The 22,957-nt window shown below is 39.7% G+C and overlaps 1 protein-coding gene across 1 annotated transcript in view; it reads left to right on the top strand.

Moving 5' to 3' along the window:
• Window positions 1-22,957, top strand: part of LOC136862773 (short/branched chain specific acyl-CoA dehydrogenase, mitochondrial) — a 158,669-nt gene that overhangs the window by 53,172 nt on the left and 82,540 nt on the right. Inside the window, exons 3-4 of the mRNA XM_067139019.2 lie at window positions 9,394-9,494; window positions 14,927-15,133. Coding sequence (XP_066995120.2) covers window positions 9,394-9,494; window positions 14,927-15,133 — 308 coding nt within the window. The remainder of the gene's footprint in view (window positions 1-9,393; window positions 9,495-14,926; window positions 15,134-22,957) is intronic.

The following is a 22,957-nucleotide window of genomic DNA, read 5'->3' as shown; positions in this document are numbered from 1 at the left end:
CACAAAGACCAAGCCTATCTGTCCTCCCACACATGACGCTACAAGAACACACACAAGACAAAAGTGTGATGACCCCTGTATCACACAGAACCAACCATTGAAAAGGCACAAAATGACCTCAATACCACCGATTACATCACACTACATTACAAGAACACAATATGCACAAACACACAAGTGCAATGACCCATACATCAAGCAGTACCCGCAGAAGAAAAAAAAGGGCAGAACATGACCTCAAAAGGACAGAACATGTCCTCAAATGCCCTTGAATCCATCACACAACAATGAGACTCTTAGAACCAATATCGTACTCCCAGGAGAGGAATGACCAGGCGAGTTGGCCGTGCGTTTAGGAGCGTGCAGCTGTGAGCTCGCATCCGGGAGATAGTGAGTTCGAACCCCACTGTCGGCAGCCCTGAAGATGGTTTTCCGTGGTTTCCCATTTTCACACCAGGCAAATGCTGAGGCTGTACCTTAATTAAGGCCACGGCCGCTTCCTTTCCATTCCTAGGCCTTTCCTGTCCCATCGTCGCCATAAGACCTATCTGTGTCGGTGCGACGTAAAGCAACTAGAAATAAATAATGAGAGGAATGGCCTCTCAGCACCTTAAGTCCTAAGTCTCAGTATATAAATGCCTTCCCAAGGCACTGAAGACAAACACAAATAACATCCAATATTTACAACTATTTACAAATATGGATGGACAGACACAAGGCTCATTATGAAATTTTGGAAACTTTACTCAGTGCACAGGATCCCATACTCGAGCAAACTGGGTAAATACATGAAACCAGAAATGAACGAAAATTAAACATTGAGAAAATCAAATAAAACAATAATAATTAAAGAGAATTAATTGACAATCTTTCACTAAATTGTAACACCTGCAAAATTTTACTACAAATTTTTAATGATGAATTTAGAACTGAAATCTTGACAACCTGGGAAACAACAGATTTAACTGAAATTAATGGCTCAGAATAATGATACTGAAAAAAATGTTTGAATAAAATCTTCTTAGTACATAATTTACAATAACAATTGACACTATTCTCCATCTAGTCACCTAATATTGGGCGAAAGGTTACAAAAGAATCTCATATCAGATCCACCAGATTTCGAATATGCCATGAGCAGAAGTACAGATCTGTAGCCTGTCAAAATTTGCCATAATGGCCTCAGCTTTTACCTGGACTATAAATATGGTGAGCATGTTTCACCCTATGGGACTATCCCAGTCCTCATAGAACCCTCCCTAGCAAGTATAGGAACAGACAGGTAAATAAAAATAACGTAACAAGGAAACAGACACTTACACAATGGAAACTCTCAATAGAAAAACTAAGAACATTTTCGTGCAGATTAAGAGACCCCATAACCTCTAATCTGATTGGAGAATTTAGTAACTGGCTGGGAACCGCCCCAAATAGTCCCATACCTACTTGGAAACGAACCCACGTACAGTAGAAGACCAAACACAACAGAACACAATGTCCAGATATTTAGATATTTACTGAGCAAAAACAAGACTTAAAAGATCATTTGAAAAGATCACACACGAAAAATAATACCTAATAAAACACAGCAGGTAACAAGAAATAAAATTTTGAAACTAATTTGCCTAAACACAAGATTTACGAAACACAAAACACTCAAAAGACCAACGAAATATTACGAACTTTAACCTCAAAATTATTCCCGAAAATTTACGAAAACAAATGTTTCAGAAAAATTTAATGAAACTCCATGCAAAAAATTAACCAGAACACGATGATTAGTATGAGTCAAAAATGCAATTTACGTTATCTGGAAGAAGAACAAGAAGATTTCGACACGAGTAAATACATTAGATGGAATTGAGCGCTCACAAACTCGGGGTAGGTCAAGTAATCAGCTGTCTTCCACAGATGCATAAATCAACTGTTCAGAAAATTTCATGACATACCGGTAGTTCAAAACAATAGGTGATCACACAGATATTACGATTGGAACATCAGAATGAAGAAACTAAGTTAATAAACACATATTGAAATTTAAAACCGAAGACTTAAATTAAAACACGGCACACGCAGTGTAATAATATAACTTTACCAAAAAACACGTGGTTAGCAGAAGGCATGCCACAAAGGAAATTTATTGAAAATTGGCAATGAAACTGAAATAATTAGTTACAGATAGTGACTTAATATTTCCTCCAACTGTTAATTACAGGGTGAAACTCAGCAACACAAACTGCACATCGCAGAATGAATAACACATTCGACTGCCTCATCTGGAAATAATAGGCAGCTCCCTCATGATGTCTTGAACTCTAAGCAAGAATCATGAAAAACAAATAAGCAGGGATTAAGAATGCACACGTAAAAATTACAGTCTATAAAAGAAACATGTTATGAATTAAATTATACTTTTCACCCTTTACAACAACAGCCACGTGGTCATCATGAGTTGAGACCAATAAATATAGTGCGGAAGATATTCAAAATTGAAATTTAAAAATAATTTTACAGAAGTTAGCCGAGAACGATTATCGCCAACCTCCCCTTCTTCCATAACCATGCTCTGCTACCATTATGGAACGTTTATCGGTGTCCACAAACGAAAAAATTAAAACATAATAATAATAATAATAATAAAAAACTTTATAAGGAGAAATAATAATACAATAACATTACAATCGAAGCCATCAATGACTCAAATCAAGGTTAACACAAGCTTCATGGCGGTGAGTTTAAAATAACATACAGAAGTAATTAGAAATACTTTAACCAAATGTGTTTAAAAGAAAGGAGCACATGCTCACAAATCACACCTACATGTTAATACTGTACGTAAAGTAGGAAAGAAAAGGTGAAAATAATTAAATCTTAACCCAGAGCCCGCTCAGGAAGCAACCTTCTCTAAAACACTTCCGAGTAAGGAGCTCATCCGGAACGAGAGTATGCTAAGACAAAACAGAACTACTTAGAGGCAACCCGAGTGAAACTAAAATTTACATATTTTACATAATTGAAACAAAAGAAAAGGGTAATGAAAATTTACACAATTACAGCGCAATTAATGAAGCCAAAAGGAAAAGGGGAATGCCTCTAAAACAAAATGAGTATGACTAGCTGCGAAGACTAAGTCATGTGAAATTAAAATTGGTGAATGGGAGAAATCCTAGGTAAACTCCGGAGGTTAAAGAAAATTAAATTAAAAACTACATTTGAAAGTTAAAGATCCGAAACAAGAACAAGATAGTGCTTACCTTGGAGGGCCGGGAGACCCATCAGATGGAGGAGACAACTTCTCCCTTCGCTGGTCAAAACAACAAGACAGTGGGAGCAAGCTCGGCTCTGGCCAAGTGGCCAGCCGCCAGAAGTGTTGAAGTCGCGAAGCAACCAATTAGCGCACCCACGTTTCTTACATTCGCCAATAGGAAAATATTTTATTTTGGCCAATAAGGGCCCAAAATAAACTGCCGATCAAAATACCGGGCCTAACTTTGAGAAATTTCCTTTCTGATGCAACCGGAAACTACTCGAAACATCCTACCAAGCCTAGCACGTGTAACGACACCGTGCCTTGAAAGTTATAAAGACGATACCTTTACATAAAAAAATTATCTACACATAATAAAATCACCGAAAATAAACACCCTAAAATTATTAAGATTTTTCCCTTAAAACATGCGTACAAAAAATAATTTTTTTCACTTAAAACACACATAAAAAACAACTTCTTATTTCAATATTACATGCAGTCAATCTTGAGGGTACACATTTTACACATCACAGAACCGAAGGCTATGAAAAAGGAGCAGCAGTCCAGAAAGGAGTGAAGCAAGTCTGCAGTTTGTCCCCTCACCTTTTCAGTGTTCACATAGAACAAGTGATAGAGGAAATCACAGAGGAATTCAGAAAAGGAATCACAATCCAAGGAAAAGAAATCAAAACTCTAAGATTTTCCAGTGACATCATTATTCTATCCGAGTCTGCAGAAGGCCTCGAGAAATTGCTGAATGGTATGGTCACAGTCTTGAAGAAGGAGTAAAAGATGAAAATACCCTAAATACATCCAAAACAAAGGTAATGGAGTGCGTTGAATGAAGTCTGATGATGCAGTAAATATTAAATTTGGAAATGAAGACTTAAAGGAAGTAGATGAATATTGTTACTTGGGTAGTAGAGTAACTAATGATGGCAGAAGTAAGAAGCACGTAAAATGCAGACTAGCACAAGCAAGGATGGCCTTTCTTTAAGAAAAGAAATTTGCCCACTTCGAACATTGATATAGGAATTAGAAAGACTTTTTTGAAGACTTCCATCTGGAGTGTAGCATTATATGGAAGTGAAATATGGATGATATCTAGCTTAGAAAGGAAGAGAATAGAAGATTTGCAATGTGGTGTTACAGAAGAGTGCTAAAGGTGAGATGGGTAGATCAAATCACAAATGAGGAGATACTGAATCAAATTGGTGAGAGAACAACAACTTGATGAAATTTGACCAGAAGAAGAGACAGAATGATAGGGAAAATCTTAAGACACCCAGGTCTTGTTCAGTTAGTTTTTGAGGGGAATGTTGGCAGTAAAACAGCAGGGGTAGACTAAGGTATAAATATGACAAACAGATTAGAGTTTATGTAAGGTGTAGTAGTTATGTAGAAATGAAAAATTTTGCACAGGATAGAGGTGGCATGGAAGCTGCATCAAACCAGTCTATGGACTAATGACCCAGATGCCACCGATGACAACAACAACAACAACAACAGTAATTAAGGTTTGTATAATATGCTTAATATTTACAAAATAGAATTCAATGAATGTCCTAAATTTTATGTTGAATAAATCGGTCAACATTTTTAAATAGGGCGTATAGAGGACATTCAAGCACTAAAACACACCATGGAATCTACATTTGCCAACCACTTACTAGACACATGACTCAAGCCTGAAGACAAATGGAAATTCTTTCTCATTAGTCCCATAGTCCCAAAGGACACACCCTTAACACTCAGGTGGAAAGGAGAAGAGATGAATTGCATGCATATTTGTCTCTCTCATTCAAGGTCCATTCGATGCAATTTCAACAAGTTGTATTAAAAACCTTATGAAGACTAGTATCATTATGTGTTAGGTGTGTATACTGTAGACGTGACCTTGAGCTACCATTTGAGGCCATTGGTATGCACAGGAACTTAACAAACCATTCAACAAGATAATGGTGCCATTGTAGCAGTGCACTAAGCAGGAGCAGTGAAGTGTTATGAGATTTTTGTTTAACGATGGTGTGAAAACTGATTAGGTTAATAGTCAGATGAGTGATCAGTTCAGTGAAAGGTGTATGAATTCTGCATAAGTGTATGAATGAGCTAAGATTTTAAACAAAGACGTCACAAATGTGGATGTTTCTCTTTGCCCAGGGCTGACATTCACACAGTCTTACAACCTGTGACAATAAAGTTCGGTGAATAGTCCTGTACTATCAACATAGATGAACATTGCACGACAGTGACCTTACTGTCCTTCGAAATAGTCCCCTCCCATAATGATGCACTGCTGAGATCGGCGATACATGTCCTGGAAACTTTGCAAGAAGGCTTCCTTTGGGATGGTGTTCAAAAGCCTTGTCACGTTTCAATGGATGTCAGGAATATCATCAAATCTCTTTCCTTTCAAAGTGAGTTTGATGCGTGACTTTTCGGCTCTGACCTTTTTCCAACAAGGGGATCCCGGAGAACGCCATTCCATGCTTTGTCGTTTCATTTGAGGGTCGTACCTGAGACACCAGGTTTCATCCTCAGTGACAATACAGTTCAAGAAATTTGGTGACACATCCGCCATTTCGACAAAATCCTGTGAAGCCTCTCAACGTGCCTGCTTCTGATCATCAGTCAAGTGATGTGGCACAAGACAAGAACACGTTTTCCTCTTGCCTAACTTCTGGGTAATGATTTGTCGCACGGATTCACAGTTAATCTGCAGTTCATCCGCTATCATGTTAATCGCCGATCATTCATGATTGATGTCCTCACCATCTCAGTGAGATCTTCCGCTAAGGGGGTTGTCAGAAACACTTTCCCGGCCTCCTTGAAAACGGGCGAACCACTCGTACACACACTTCAAGGACAGTGCTTGATCTTCATAAACATGTGCCAACATCACATGCGTTTCTTTCGGTGTCTTACCAAGCTTAAAACAAAACTTTACACACCAGGCAAATGCTGGGGGCTGTACCTTAATTGAATTAATTATTTCAGAAACCAGTCAAGCGCCAAGTCTGTCATTTTTGGGAAAATGAAAAAAACTGTCTAGCATCAGATAAAATGTTATGGTAGGGGTTTTAATATTTTAGCTTGAAAGAATTATATCTTTTAATACTTTCTATCTAAGGAAAAATATTTTGTGCTTATTAACTTTGCTGTAAAAACATCCGAAAAAAAATTCCACTTGACTGGTTTCTGAAATAAACGAGTGTTGCAAACATGTTTTTATGGGATAATTCTTGAATTTTTAAAGGATTTTGTCATAAAACCCATATTTGTGGAAATAGAAAATATTTTAATAGGTTTAGACTACATTGCTGATACAAATATAATTATTAAAAGGATGAAATCAGCAATGTCTGCTCAGGACAGGAGGTATTCAATCCTCACAAAGAAACTCCACAGAACATTCTGTCTCTGTTGTAGGCCTTTGTAAAATGTTGTCATAAAAGTTTTCATATCTCATCACGTAAGGTTTTAAGGCATTTAGGTCACGCATATTCTTGATAGCTGGCCCCATGGTGTAGGGGTAGCGTGCCTGATTCTTACCCGGAGGGCCCTGGTCCAATTCCCGGCCAGGTCAGGGATTTTTACTTGGACCTGAGGGCTGGTTCGAGATCCACTCAGCCTACGTGATTAGAATTGAGGAGCTATCTGACGGTGAGATAGCGGCCCGGTCTAGAAAGCCAAGAATAACGGCCGAGAGGATTCGTCGTGCTGACCACACAACACCTCGTAATCTGCAGGCCTTCGGGCTGGGTAGCAGTCACTTGGTAGGCCAAGGCCCTTCAAGGGCTGTAGTGCCATGGGGTTTGGTTTGGTTTTGTATATTCTTGATATTGATGGGCACCTCCAACAAACAATAACAAAGAATAATGTAGGGCTCAGGGGAGGTACTTCCTTGCCCGAGTAAGAAATATAAATTTCTCCTTTTACCCTGGCATTCTGAATAATATTACGCATGTGAGTTTGTTTGTCTACCACTCCTTGTTTCCTTTTAGATACAGGTTCGTCTCCTGAACTTTCAGACATATCACTAAGATTATAAAAACACTGCACTAAACAAGAGAGACACTTTTTCAATCAGTTATTCACAAAACTACGAGAATGCGATTCTAGAAACACAACAATGACAGCTCTCTATTCTGGATTCAGAACAGCAGCGCCAAGCGAATAGGTGCGGCACATCACAAAATGTACCAGCAGTTTACTGCAGAAACCAGCCAAGTGGTGACACTTAACTGGTTTCTGAACTAAATACGAAATTCAACGTAATACCTGACCATTATAGGAGGACGTTTCTTGACTGGTTTCAGTACCAAAATGTGCGTATACCCTCTTAGTAACATGTTCTGCCAATAACTCATTTTTTCATTTTTTGGCACTTGACTGCTTTCTAAAATAATCGATTCAATTAAGGCCACGGCTGCTTCCTTCCCATTCCTTGGCCTTTCCTCTCCCATCGTTGCCATAAGACCTATCTGTGTCAGTGCAATGTAAAGCAAATAGCCAAAAAAAAAAAGAAGAAGAAGAAAAAGAAAACTGTACATTGATCTTTTGGTCGTTCATGTTCCTGTTCGCAGTTCAGAACCAACACACTAAGCACGCACTGTGTCAAACAGGTCATACACAGCACACACACAATGTTCAACTGAACAACGTTGAGAGCAGGTGGTCAAAACCTGCTGCTACACAGGTGCAGCGTTGTGTGTCGCCAGTGTTGCCGGATCGACCGTTCTGACTTCATTCACCAAACTTTATTGTCACAGGTTATAGAAGACATTATAGCAGTTTGGAAAATGTAATGCTGGAAACAGTCATGCAACATTGAAGGGTGTGGTATCACTATTGGATGTTGGTGTTGAATCACCATCATTCATGATGAGAATGAGTTCTTAAAAGGTCATACAAGACCAGTAGAAGACTGAAGTTGAAGGATTTAAACTAATTTATGCTAGCCAGAATGAAAGTGACAAAGCATGGAGTGGCGCCATTCCTTGTCTCCCTTACCAAAGAAATTCTGTATGTATTCAGCAGGCAAAGTCATGTTCACTTTCTTCTGGGTTTACAGAAGTGCCCTGTAACCTGACCCCCCTACTCAAACCTTCTGAGGGAATATCTGAAAATAGTTGTTCACCAGAAACGAGGAATGTCATTGAGAGTGGCAGTGTGCCTCCAACAAGCTCTTGCTGCCTTCTTTGTACTTTTCTACTAGTTGTCTTGGGGCAGATATGGCATCTGTTGTTCTTTCCCTGTACAGAAATCCAAACTGCTCCTTGCTAATCACCACTTCATGTCTCAGCTGCTGTTCGATCACTCTCTCCCATAATTTCATGGTGTGGCACATCAGTTTGATTCCTCTATAGTTGCGAGAAGCATGAATATCCCTTTTCTCTTATATGTTGGAATCAACACACTCTTTCTCCGTTCACTTGGCATTTCTTTAACCTCTAGTATGCTGTTGAATAGGTCCGTGAGCCAATTCACTCCTTCATTTCCCAGAACTTTCCAAACGTCCATCAGTATATTATCCACTCGTATAGCCTTACCGTTGTTCCTTTTGTGTAACGTCTTCTCCACCTCACTTCCTTCTTCTTTCTTCATGAATCAAAATAATATTCATTATGTTAAATCTTCCAAAGTTCAGTCCGAAAACCCTTCTGAACTGCTTCAATCTTTGCATTTATTGTTGTGTTCTCTTCTACTTCAATGCTGCTTACCTTGAAAACACTAAATATCAAGTCTAAACATCATCTCTTATGCATCACTCTTCTGCCATGCTCTAGGGGTTAGCACAGTTATTTCCCTCCATGTTTGTCAAATTACAGCTTCTGATTCAGCCTTCTCACAGGTATGAAAGTAACAGGCGCCTACCTAGCCCCTATCGTTTCGTCCTGGCAGGGCTATTGCATATAGTCAAAACATCAAGATATTTATATTCTTATTATAGTCTGACTTCCTGGAAGAAAATCAAAGATTGTTGGTTACTTTCATTTACTCATAGTGCTTTGTCTTTATTGTCTGTGAAGCTGATTCAAATGTGACATGTCACTACACTTGCTGTTGATTTATTTTGTGTGGCATTTCCTTTTATTTGTTTGCATGTTCAGTCGTTCTCTGTTTTTATATTCACATTTCAGTTTCCAGACTGGCAAAGGAAAAAATTGCTCCACTAGTTAAAAAAATGGATGAAGATTCCACGCTGGATCCTGGAATTCTGGACATGTTATTTGAGAATGGGGTTAGTATCCATCAGTTTTGCTATGACTAATAAGATGTTTCAGATTGCTTTATATTATTTTAATTTAAGAAAATACCATCTTGATGTCAGTGAAGATGACCAGAACTCAGCCTACTTGATTACAGTTGAAGAGCGATCTGACAGTGAGATGGCGGCCCTGGTGTACAAAGCCAAGAATACCGTAATGGCTGTGAGAATTTGTCGTGCTGACCATACGACATCTTATAATCTGTAGGCAGACGTGCCAAGTCTCCCGATTTTTCATCGTTCCTCCCGATCGCTGGGTCCAATCTCCCGATTTTTAGAGCAATGTCCGTAATTTTCGTATTATTTTAAACTCCCGCAGATTTCCTCGTTCTATCGATAAGTAAGTCTACTGACATGAGGCTGATGCATTTGAGCACCTTCAAATACCGTACCATCGGACTGGGCCAGGATCAAACCTGCGAAGTTGGAGTCAAAAGGCCAGCACCTTAAGCATCTGAGCCACTCAGCCCAGCAGGAAGCACGAAATGTAGGTACGTTTATTTTATTTAGTTTTATAACACGTCCATTATTTGTGTGAAACAAAACGTTCGACGTGCTTCGATAATTCAATTCCGATACTACTAATTTGGATATCCTATCCCATGCATTCTTTCATTAATGTAAGAAACTTTGTTTACATACATGTCAACATGATTTTGCCTTTCTCCTACATTTACACAATGCACAACGGAGATCGTACCTATTTCACGTCCCAGAGCGGATCTATTGGGAAAGGTATACTAACAGATGGTTGCCGAATGTAGCAATGGTACAGTGTGTTCGCGATGCTGGTTGTTACATGATGCTATGAAAAGCAAGGACCTAAACAGCCACGTGCAATCCTAGACGTGGAAGAAGAGATCCTGACAATGGTGGACAATGATCACGGGCGCAGTATGCGTAGTATCACACGTGCCGTTGGTGTACCAACTTGGACCATGCGTAGAACACTGCATGAAGAGCGAAAGCATCCTTATCATATTCAATTGGTGCAGTGTCTCTAACCAGCTGATTACCTTACTTTTTTCCGTCGCAGCGGCACAGATAGGTTTTATGGCAACAATGGGACAGGAAAGGGCTAGGATTGGGAAGGAAGCAGTCGTGGATTAAGGTACAGCCCCAGCATTTGCCTGGTATGAAAATGGGTAACCACGGAAAACCATCTTCAGGGCTGTCAACAGTGGGAGGTCGAACCTACTATCTCCCGAATATTGGATACTGGCCGCACTCAAACGATTGCAGCTACCGATCTTGGTGATGATTTCTAATCAGAGTGGGTTTCTGCCACTGGTTAATTGATATAGCATGCAATCTAGAGTTTCTTTTGAGTGTATTCATGAGAGATGAGGCAATTTTCACACAACGAGGAATGTTTAATATGCACAACACTCACTCGTGGGCTGTCAAACATTCCCGTGCATTACGTCAAGTCAACTTCCAGCACCGGTCCTCAATGTCTGGATGGGTGTAGTAAGAGGTAGCAAGCTCCGTGGTGTAGGGGTAGTGTGCCTGCCTCTTACCTGGAGGCCCCAGGTTCGATTCCTGGCCAGGTCACAGATTTTACCCGATCTGAGAGCTGGTTTGAGGTCCACTCAGCCTACATAATTAGAATTGAGGAGCTATCTGACGGTGAGATAGCGGCCCTGATTTAGAAAGCCAAGAATATCGGCCAAAAGATTTGTCATGCTGACCACATAACACCTCATAATCTACAGACCTTTGGGCTGAGCAGCAGTTTCTTGGTAGACCAAGGGCCTTCAGGGCTGTAGTGCCATGGGGTTAGGTTAGGTTGTAGTAAGAGGTTGGTTACTTGGACCAATCATCTTTTTAAATGTTATTTTGCTTTATGTTCCACTAACTATTTTTATGATTTTTGGACACGTTGAGGTGCTGGAATTTAGTCCCGCAGGCATTCTTTTACGTGCCAGTAAATCTACCGACACGAAGCTGACATATTTGAGCACCTTCAAATACCACCGGACTAAGCCAGGATTGAACCTGCGAATTTGGGGTCAGAAGGCCAGCACCTCAAGCATCTGAGCCTCTCAGCCCAGCAGGAAGCACGAAATGTAGGTACTTTTAATGTATTTAGTTTTATAACATGTCCATTATTCATTTGAAATAAAATGTTCAATATGCATCGATAATTCAATTCTGGCACTACTCATTTGGACATTCTATCCCATGCATTCTTTCATTGACATAAAGAATTTTGTTTACTTTCACATCAACAAAATTTTGCCTTCTGTCTTCTACCTTTACTCAGTTAACAACGGGGATCATACTTTCACATCCCGGTGCACCTATCCCAACCTTACGCTCGAATAATTATATTGCACGCTCTTACAAATCCCTCACCAAAACAGGTTTTCAGGTCTTTTCCATACTGGCTAGACCATGGGGCTGATGAACACAGATATCCAAAACCCCTAAAGGATCTAACAGCAAAAGAACCAGCATTAACACCAACAATTCAATTCAGGGCCTGAAACCGATAACCAGGGGTGTCTGAAGTCACTTAACATGGAAACAAAATACTAACAACCACAAAACCAGTCCGAGGAGAATGTTACATAACATGGTATACCCTAGTAGCAGCCTTCAGCTATTATCACAGTTCAGTTGCTCTTAAACATAAAACCAGTTTGGCAAGAATGCTACATAATGTCTCATGGCATTGTATCAGTAGCGTTCAGCTGTTACAGTAGTACATTTGCTCTTAAACATAAACAGAAACCAGTTTGGCAAGGATGGCACGCAACTTGCCTGTTATCGAAGGAAAGCTATTTATTCACAAGAACAAGGCATATTACCTATTCTAAAAACATCATATCCCTTTGCTCTCGAAACTAACTTCTGAGGATTGTTAAAAGTTTGATGTATAGTGGTTCATCACATTGTTCTCTATTGCTACCAGAAATATCTGCACGTATACCCCTAACACTCAGTATGTTCCATTCAAATTTTGTGGCCTTGGTAGCCGAGGAGATACATAAATATGCTCATAGATGGCAGAAACCATTCCTTCAACTCTACTGATAGGTGATAGGTGTGGCTCTTTGTTGTTGGACTTGTTGAGGTGAGCGTACTAGTCGAAAGGGAATGTTGTTGTCAATCGGTGGGTAGCCAAGTCGCGACTGCCAGTTGCTCTAAAGCCCTCAACATAAGTTAACTTCTCAGCGGTCGAAGGGAATTTCATCATACACTCGGCTATCCACCGATTGAACACAACGTTCCCTTTCGACTAGTACGCTCACCTCAACACGTCCAAACAAACACACACAAACTCTTCCCACAAATACTACATCAAAGAAGATGACCTAATGACGTCTTCATAAACTTCAATATAGCCTACGGCACCAGCAATTCCAACTAATATTATCTCAAAAAGAACCTGGCCATATGAAAATTCTTCAAAATTTATAAGCATATAAATGAAAATCAATACTTATTAACTTCAAGAATCAAAGACCATTACCAATGCTCAACTTTCCTCAAGGTTTTAACAACATGCCATCACGCCATTTGACAATTAAATGGAATGTGCTTTCTGATTTTTATCTTTATTGTAATATCTTTTAATATCAAGAACCAATCACCTATGTTATAATCTTCAAATAATTGTCATGTTTGTAGACTCAAATGTTAACACAAATATTGTTAAGTAATAGTATACTACATTTTAGGGGCTACCTGGCTGTGGCAGTAAAGGCGTGCTCGGTTCGCCTGGAAGGACGTGGGTTCAAATCCCCGCCAGGAAGTCATAAAATTTAAGAAACGAGATTTCCCCTTCTGGAGGTGCATATGGCCCTGAGGTTCACTCAGCCTACACCATAAATGAGTACCAGGTTAATTCCTGGGGGCAAAGGCAGACGGGCGTAGAGCTAACAACACCACCCCATCCCGTGCCGCAGTTAACAATGCTGGAAGCCTTTACCTTCCACTCCTCCAAGGGCCTTCATGGCCTGTACGGAGGTGACTTTGTCTTGTCTATACTAAATGTTATTTTGTAATAGTTGTTTAACGATCTCTAATCCATTTTACAAGGCATAGTTTTTAACAGTATTCTTAAGTCATTTCCAATCAGGTACCTGATCTATTCTTAAGGTAAAAAATATGGCTGATGATGCCTACTATTGATAGGCAAAACATGTACCATCCAATGTATTAATTTTATGTTAACGATTTTAATAAGGACAAAGTCCTAATTTTGAAGGTTGTATTGTATTGAATAGGTGGGTGAACAATAAAACCATACTAGTGTTATTTATTACAAATACTTTCAATACGGACCCAAAAACGAATTTTATCACATGTAATAATGGTTGGAAGTGGTGACAGCAGTATGAAAACTGAAAAGCAGCAAGTCAATTGGATGAGATGAATTTAGTGTCAAGATGAACAAAGCACTAGGAGAGGTCGGGCATAAGTGGATGTACAGAGTACCGAGCAGAATTTGGAAAGAGAATGACTGGGAGCAGGGAATCATCATTCCATTGCTGAGAAATGGTGATAGGTAGAAATGTACCAACTACAGAGGTGTAACTACTGTCACAGGATTAGAAAATAGGTTGAACCTACACTTGAGGAGTAACAACATAGATTTAGACTTCATAGATCAACTATAGATCTCTTTTTTGCCACCAGAATGCTCTATGAGAAGGACTTTATTTTTTATTTTTGCTATTTGTTTTACGTCGCACCGACACAGATAGGTCTTCCCATTTTCACACCAGTCAAATATTGGGGCTGTACCATGCCTGCTTCCTTCCCACTCCTAGGCCTTTCCTATCCCTTCATTGCCATAAGACCTATTCGGGAATGAAGCGACCATGGCCTTGGTTGGGGGATTCCTAGCAGAGGCAGTGATGATGTGCATGGTTCTCTGTGAAGGGGTTTGTTTCCCATCAGGACGTCATGAAATTTTTAAAGCATGACTTACCACTTGTGTAGAGTCACATGGCCCTGCAGTTAACACAGCCTACAATAGATAATAGTACAAAGTTAATTACTGGGGGAAAAAAGCAACCACTCGATCTCTCTTTGTACTCTTTGCCTCTCAGTGAGAGACATAGTCACTGGTTTCTTATAAAAATGGCTTCAGTTCAAATCCCAGCCATTGTGTGTGTGGGATTTTTAAAATGAATAGTTTATAAACATATAGAGGTACCATGTCTATCATCATGATATCGAGAGTTTTGTTAAACTACAAGCTTACTTACTTTATCACTTTGTGTTTTGATTACAGATAGTGGAAGCCTTTACCTTGTGCTCTCCCAGGGGCCTTCATGGTGTGTGTAGGAATGCTTTGAGATGTGATGCCTTCAGCCATTGTTTTCTTTGAGTAATAAATTATTTTACTTCTTTATTTTAATTTTTTTTTTTTGTTTGCTTTTATGTTTCAGCTTATGGGCATAGAAATTGAACCAGAATATGGTGGTACTGGTTCTTCATTCTTTGCTTCCATTTTAGTAATAGAAGAACTAGCTAAGGTAGATCCTGCTGTCACTGTTCTTGTTGATATTCAGAACACCTTGATTAATGCCTTGATTAGAAAAGTGGGAACTGAAGAACAGAAAATGAAGTACCTACCACTGTTGGCTCAAAAGATGGTATGTTTCCTTGTGCTTAAAGAATTCTTTTAAGAATACCAGAGTTACAATCTTTTTGATGTAATCAGTTTTTTGTAGATACAATCCCCTGTACCAGTGCTTGTATGTATTGTTTATTCTTCAATGCACAGTGCTCTGAGTATGTCCCTTATGCTTTGCATAAAATATAGCTTTACATTTTGTTGATGTGCCTGCGAAAACTGCTATGATGATATTTAAAAAAAAATACTGACCTGCAGCATACTAAGAATTTTTCTTTTACAGTTTGCTTTATGTCGCACCAACACAGATAGGTGTTATGGCAACTATGGGATAGGAAAGAGCTAGAAGGGGAAGGAAGCGACCATGGCCTTGTTTAAGGTACAGCCCCAGCATTTGCCTGATGTGAAAACTGGAAACCACAGAATCTTCAGCGCTCCCCACAGTGGGGTTTGAACCCGCTATCTCCCAAATGCAAGCTTACAGCTAATTGACACAAACCACACAGCCCCTCGCTCGGTGAATGAGGAATTATTGAAACAACTTACACAATATTGTACCTTAGATGATAGAACTTTACTGCCTAAATTCTAAGGTGAAATATTTCACATAGCGGTTTTCACTGGTACGACAATGATTCATTACCTGCTTCTCTATTTCTTTTTAGAAAATTGATACAACATGAGCAGTTCTGATTTGAAACTAAAAAATATGATGCTGGAATGGCTATGCAGGAAGATATTTATATCTCATAAAATTCGCACAGTAATAATGATTTCACAGAAATGTGCCGAGTATATTCACCGTGTCTTTAGCAATCTTTGGTGAGTGGTGGAGTCTCACTTTCATTGGACAGGCCAACAAAATGAAATTCTTTGAGCACTATCAATGTTGATGGGACTTTGTATGACTGGCTGAGCTACATAATAGAATGCATGTGGACATGTTACTATTTGGTGATATTTGGGTTAGGAGAGGCAAAGTAGAAGCAATGAGAGATTTTATCAAGTTCCAAGATTTGGTCTTCCAGTGCACCCCACACGACTGCTTATTGAGTGACTTGTATCAGTAACAGGCAGAATAACGTTACCAGATAGCCACACATGTCGTTGACGTAAAAGAAATCTTTCCCTGCACAGTTTCTCAGGGGCCTTAGCATTTCCATTGATAGCTTCCAATGTAAGTACCATATCACAGTATTCTGCTTTTGAATAGAGAGCATGGGAAACCATTCTTCTTTATGTATACATAACCACACGTAAGTGTGCAGAGGCTCACTACTGACAACAAAAGAAAGGTGAGGCATGGATTGTGTTGCTGTCATTGTGCTAGGCAGACAGTATCCATGTCACCCAATTAGTATTGCCAACTTATACATAGTAAAGCATGTCAAGCTCCAAATAATGCTGGGCCTAAACGCATGCTAACATATTATTTCATTGTTCTTTTCCTTAAAAGGCAACCATTATATTCACGTTGGAAACATAACAATAGGGCCGATTACCTTCGATGTTAGGCCCCTTAAAACAACAAGCATCAAGCAACATAGCAATATGAGCAGATACGCATCTATTGAAAACAAGCCTTGTAAATATGGAAGTTCCTGTACAATGAACCTCTTTTTAGATTCCTTGGACCAAAGTGAGCTGACACTAGTTGTTGTCAACTTTCTGAAACCACAAGGCCACTTTAGTTGTTTTACAAATCCTGAGAGGACAGTTCCTATAATATAGCAATGTTGTGCACACAAAAATATTCTGTCTCTCAGCTGGGAGGGGTTCAGGAATATTCACTCACTTAATCCATAGGCTTGTGAGGGATGTGAAATTCCCGTGCCGATCTCACAATCCTCTTCCATCCTTTTCGATCTCGAGCCTGCTCTTCCCAGTTATCAATTTGGAGGGTCCAGCATACCTTGTTGATCTCCTTCTTCCAGGTGCTTCGGGGTCTTCCTTAAAGTCTTTTCCCATTAAGAGATCCCTTGTATAGATCTACTGGTGCTCTTTTATCCTGCATCCTCAGTACATGTCCAGCCCAGTGCAGTCTGTTGGATTCTATCACACCCATTATAGTGTATTGTTGAGAGAGGGTGTAAATCTCATAATTAGATCTTTTCTGCCAGCTATGAGAGATAGGATTGAACCATGGGTCAAACACTTTTCTATAAACTTTATTCTCAAAGACTTGCAACTGCTGCTGCTCTTTCTTGGTTATACTCCATGTCTCGGAACCATACAGAAGTACTGGTCGAATGATTGTATTTTAGATAATTATTTTTGCATTCCTTATCAAAAACTTGGAGCCTAATATAGGGCTCATAGAGTAAAATGCCTTATCTGCATTCTTAATTCTAGCTTGGTGTTCCTGTTGCATTTGGTTTTGCTCATCGATTAATACACCAAGGTATTGAAATTTCTCTACTCTTTTAAATATATATTTCCCAATCTTCAAAGGCAATCTGTCAACCTTCTCATGATTCGGTCTCTGTACAACCATGTAATGTGTCTTTTTATCATTTACCCGTAAGCCAATTTTTGCTGCCATTTCCTCTAGTTCCACTGCCTAATTTATAATTTATTGTGGCCAATGAGAACAATATCATCTGAATATGCAAGGACTTTATGTTGTCTCCCCAATATGATGCCAGCAGGTACTGCACCATTTCCTGTCTCCAAATTGGGCTAAGTTAAGGGTAGAAACGCATGGTTATGTTAGAAAAATAAAGGGCAACACGAAGATCTCTAATTAAATCATACTAATGGTATGTAGACAGGAAAAGTGGATGCATAGCTACTGAAAGATACATGCGTAAACGGGTATAATGGATTTATTATCCCAAAAACATGTATATAGCTCATACTAATTTATATGCAAATTTAAAAAAAACAATGTGAAACGACTAATAACGGTCTGTAGCGGTGACACACAACCAAATAATTACATAAATCAAACAAAGCAACATGGGTACATCCTGCAAATTAAATCACAAATACATTATATTTACACTGCAAATTTGGATTCACACTACATTCGCTTATGGTGTAGACTGATTCGTTAACTTCCTCTGTCAGTAGCCCTAAGGCGCGATATGATACCGTCTCTGTGAATGCGCACATAATAATCAGTATATTAAGTAGTTATTGGTTTGATTACACATTATTTACAGTCTGACAATTCAGATACACAAAATATCAACACTAATTCAGGGCTGTCCCTCAGATATCCCTCCAAAATACACAGATTCTATTATAGGGCGTGATTCCATTGCAAATGTAAATACAAGACACAAATTATATACAGCACAAAATGCACACATGAAGATCACCTGAAATAAACACACATATAATTATACTGTCGAAAATAGAGTGGTTGGAAGTCGACCTCGACTCTAACACGTTCGATGGGCTTGTGTCTTTACTAGACACCACTTTGTCATTTCTCCCCTCGTGGCTCGGGCAAATCAGCTGTAAGGGACAACAAGCAAGTAACTGGGTGCGGGAGCAGTATTCCTGAAATCTAGCGGTCACCCTCATAGAATACTCTCTCTTTCTAATGGGCTCACAGTACAATCAGCTGTGACAAAACTACCTGCCTCTCTAGGAACTAACAAAATGAACCAAGTCGGGCCACGGCCAACTTCTTCTCGACAACGAGGAAAAGATTCTTTCACATAATATCACAGCCCGAAGCATAATCGAGCTCATTCATAGGCTGGCTCTTTAACATATTCAAATTTACGTTCCCAGGCAAATATAACGGCTTCACGCCTATCTAACACACATTTAGCCCAAACAATATCTCATGGCCTTTCAAGCCTCACATATGGCTCCTCATTGGTTCAATGCCCTAGCATTCCTTATACCTGCCTGCCCTGAATGTTGAAGATTTTACTCTAATGATGACGAATGGATAAACTGAAGAACTGGAGAAAATTCCTCAATCAGTGAGCATAATTTACACGACGGTAATGTATACAGGGTTACGTGTTATATTCATAATTAAGCTCTATTACAAGGGCCGGTAACTCATTAATCGCGATCTACCACTAGATAGTGAGAACAGATTTAGTACATCACAAGGTTTGGGGTGAGAAAAGAGGATTCCAGAAAAGATTCAGATCTTCCATGCTAAATCCCCATGCAAGGGGAAGTTTGCTTTGTAGTTTGATTTCCAATTTTTGCGGATGAACAGGTTCTGCAATAGCTGAAGATATTATTTCCCTTGCATGTGTGTGATATGTAGAGTTTGAGGGATGTTCCACCATTCAACACATTACAACAATTTATTCAATTATAAGAAGACCGGTTTCGACTCCCATGGAGTCATCATCAGTTCTTGGTGAAAATTAAATAAAGGGGAAACTGATAACAATCATCATAATGAAAAATCCATGCACCTACAGGTGGTTGCATGGAAATACATCATTGAGTTGATAGATATTACCTTGAAACGCAACATACACTTGCCAAGGAAAACTTGGAGCTTAGAAAGTTCCCAGTTCTGGCTCTAACAGTCTTGTGTTCATAGAACACGGAACACTGGAATTACATGTACTGGATTGAAAATACATACAAAACACAATAAGGACACTTATAATGGTGTGGAAAACTCGGCCCTCTAAGAGCATTCTTGGTTTGACACACAATGAAGCAAAATGTAAAGACATAGCTTTAGTCTAAACTGTCGCGCGTTCATGTACACAGAACACTGGGAACACTTGTATTGTTTGATAACACACTTGTTCAAATTAAAACACTTATAACCATATGAACCTCCTCTGCGAACCATGTGACCTTGCCGCGGTGGGGAGGCTTGCGTGTCCCAATGATGCAGATAGCCGAGCCGCAGGTGCAACCATATCGGATGGGTATCTGTTGAGAGACCAGACTAACGAATGGTTCATCGAAAGGGGGGTAGCAGCCTTTCGGTAGTTGCAAGGGCGGCAGTCTAGATGATTGACTGATACGGCCTTGTAATAATACTCAACATGGCTTAGCTGTGTTGATACTGCTACACGGCTGAAAGCAACGGGAAACTACAGCCGTAACCACCTCCCAAGGACATGCAGCTCTCTCTGTATGAATGATGTACTGATGATGGCTTCCTCCCGGGTAAAATATTCCGGAGGTAAACTAGTCCCCCATTCGGATCTCCGGGTGGGGACTACACGAGAGGGGGCGATCATCAGGAAGATGGATACTGACATTCTGCGAGTCGGAGCGTGGAATGTTAGAAGTTTGAATCGTTGTGGTAGGTTAGAGAATCTGAAAAGGGAGATGGATAGGCTAAAGTTAGATGTAGTTGGTATAAGTGAAGTACGTTGGCAGGAAGAACAGGATTTTTGGTCAGGCGACTACCGAATTATCAACACGAAATCAAACAGGGGTAATGCAGGAGTTGGTTTAATAATGAATAAGAAAATAGGGCAGTGGATAAGCTACTACGACCAGCATAGTGAAAGAATTATTGTCACCAAGATAGACACCAAACCAATGCCCACCACAATAGTGCAGGTCTATATGCCTACTAGTTTAGCGGATGATGAAGAAATTGAAAGAATATATGAGGAGATAGAAGATTTAATACAATATATCAAAGGTGACGAGAATCTAATTGTGATGGGAGAGTGGAACGCAGTGGTAGGCCAAGGAAGAGAAGGTAGCACAGTAGGAGAATTTGGATTGGGACAAAGGAACGAAAGAGGAAGTCGGCTGGTTGAATTCTGCACTGACCATAATTTAGTCCTCGCCAATACTTGGTTCAAACACCACAAACGACGGCTGTATACGTGGACGAGACCTGGAGACACTGGAAGGTATCAAATAGACTTCATTATGATTAGGCAGAGATTCAGAAACCAGGTGTTGGATTGCAAAACTTTCCCAGGAGCAGACGTGGACTCTGACCACAACTTGTTGGTCATGAAATGCCATCTGAAGTTGAAGAAATTGAAGAAAGGAAAGAATACAAAAAGATGGGATCTAGACAAGTTGAAAGAAAAGAGTGTGATGGATTGTTTCAAGGAACATGTTGCACAAAGACTAAATGAAAAGGCCGAAGGAAACACAGTAGAGGAAGAGTGGAGAGTCATGAAAAATGAAGTCAGTAGGGCTGCTGAAGAAATGTTAGGAAGGAAGAAAAGATCAACTAAGAATCAGTGGATAACTCAGGAGATACTAGACCTGATTGATGAACGACGAAAATACAAGAATGCTAGAAATGAAGAGGGCAGAAAAGAATACAGGCGATTAAAGAATGAAGTGGATAGAAAGTGCAAGGTAGCTAAGGAAGAATGGCTGAAGGAGAAGTGCAAGGATGTCGAAGGCTGTATGGTCCTGGGAAAGGTAGATGCTGCATACAGGAAAATCAAGGAAACCTTTGGAGAAAGGAAATCTAGGTGCATGAATATTAAGAGCTGAGATGGAAAGCCACTTTTAGGGAAAGATGACAAAGCAGAAAGATGGCAGGAGCGTATCCAACAGTTGTATCAAGGTAACGATATAGATAATTTCGTTCTGGAACATGAAGAGGCTGTTGATGCTGATGAAATGGGAGACCCAATTTTGAGGTCAGAGTTTGACAGAGCTGTGAGTGACCTAAATAGGAACAAGGCACCTGGAATTGATGATATTCCCTCTGAATTACTGACTGCCTTAGGAGAAACCAGCATGGTAAGGTTATTTCATTTAGTGTGCAAGATGTATGAGACAGGAGAAGTCCCATCCGATTTTCGGCAGAATGTTGTTATACCTATTCCCAAGAAAGCCGGTGCTGACAGGTGTGAAAACTACCGCACTATTAGTTTAGTATCTCATGCCTGCAAAATTTTAACACGTATTATTTACAGAAGAATGGAAAAACAAGTTGAAGCTGAGTTGGGGGAAGATCAATTTGGCTTCAGAAGAAATGTAGGAACACGTGAAGCAATCCTGACTTTACGTCTGATCTTAGAGGATCGAATCAAGAAGGACAAGCCCACGTACATGGCATTCGTAGATCTAGAAAAGGCATTCGATAATGTTGATTGGACCAGGCTATTTATGATTCTGAAGATGATAGGGATCAGATACCGAGAACGAAGAATTATCTACAACCTGTATAAAAATCAGTCTGCAGTGATAAGAATCGAGGGCTTTGAAAAAGAAGCAGCAATCCAGAAAGGAGTGAGGCAAAGCTGCAGTTTGTCCCCTCTCCTTTTCAGTGTTTACATAGAACAGGTAGTAAAGGAAATCAAAGAGAAATTTGGAAAGGGAATCACAGTCCAAGGAGAGGAAATCAAAACCTTGAGATTTGCCGATGATATTGTTATTTTATCTGAGACTGCAGAAGATCTCGAGAAGTTGCTGAATGGTATGGATGAAGTCTTAGGTAAGGAGTACAAAATGAAAATAAATAAGGCCAAAACAAAAGTAATGGAGTGCAGTCGAACGAAGCCAGGTGATGTAGGAAATATTAGATTAGGAAACGAAGTCTTAAAGGAAGTAGATGAATATTGTTACTTGGGTAGTAAAATAACCAACGATGGCAGAAGTAAGGAGGACATAAAATGCAGACTAGCACAAGCAAGGAAGAGCTTTCTTAAGAAAAGAAATTTGCTCACTTCAAACATTGATATCGGAATTAGAAATATGTTTTTGAAGACTTTTGTGTGGAGCGTGGCATTGTATGGAAGTGAAACATGGACGATAACTAGCTCAGAAAGAAAGAGAATAGAAGCTTTTGAAATGTGGTGTTACAGAAGAATGCTGAAGGTGAGATGGATAGATCGAATCACGAATGAAGAGATACTGAATCGAATTGGTGAGAGGAGATCGATTTGGCTACATTTGACGAGAAGAAGAGATA

Source organism: Anabrus simplex, chromosome 2 (genome assembly GCF_040414725.1).
Source record: "Anabrus simplex isolate iqAnaSimp1 chromosome 2, ASM4041472v1, whole genome shotgun sequence".
NCBI lineage: Eukaryota > Metazoa > Arthropoda > Insecta > Orthoptera > Tettigoniidae > Anabrus > Anabrus simplex.
This window is presented reverse-complemented; position numbering and strand designations above follow the sequence as displayed.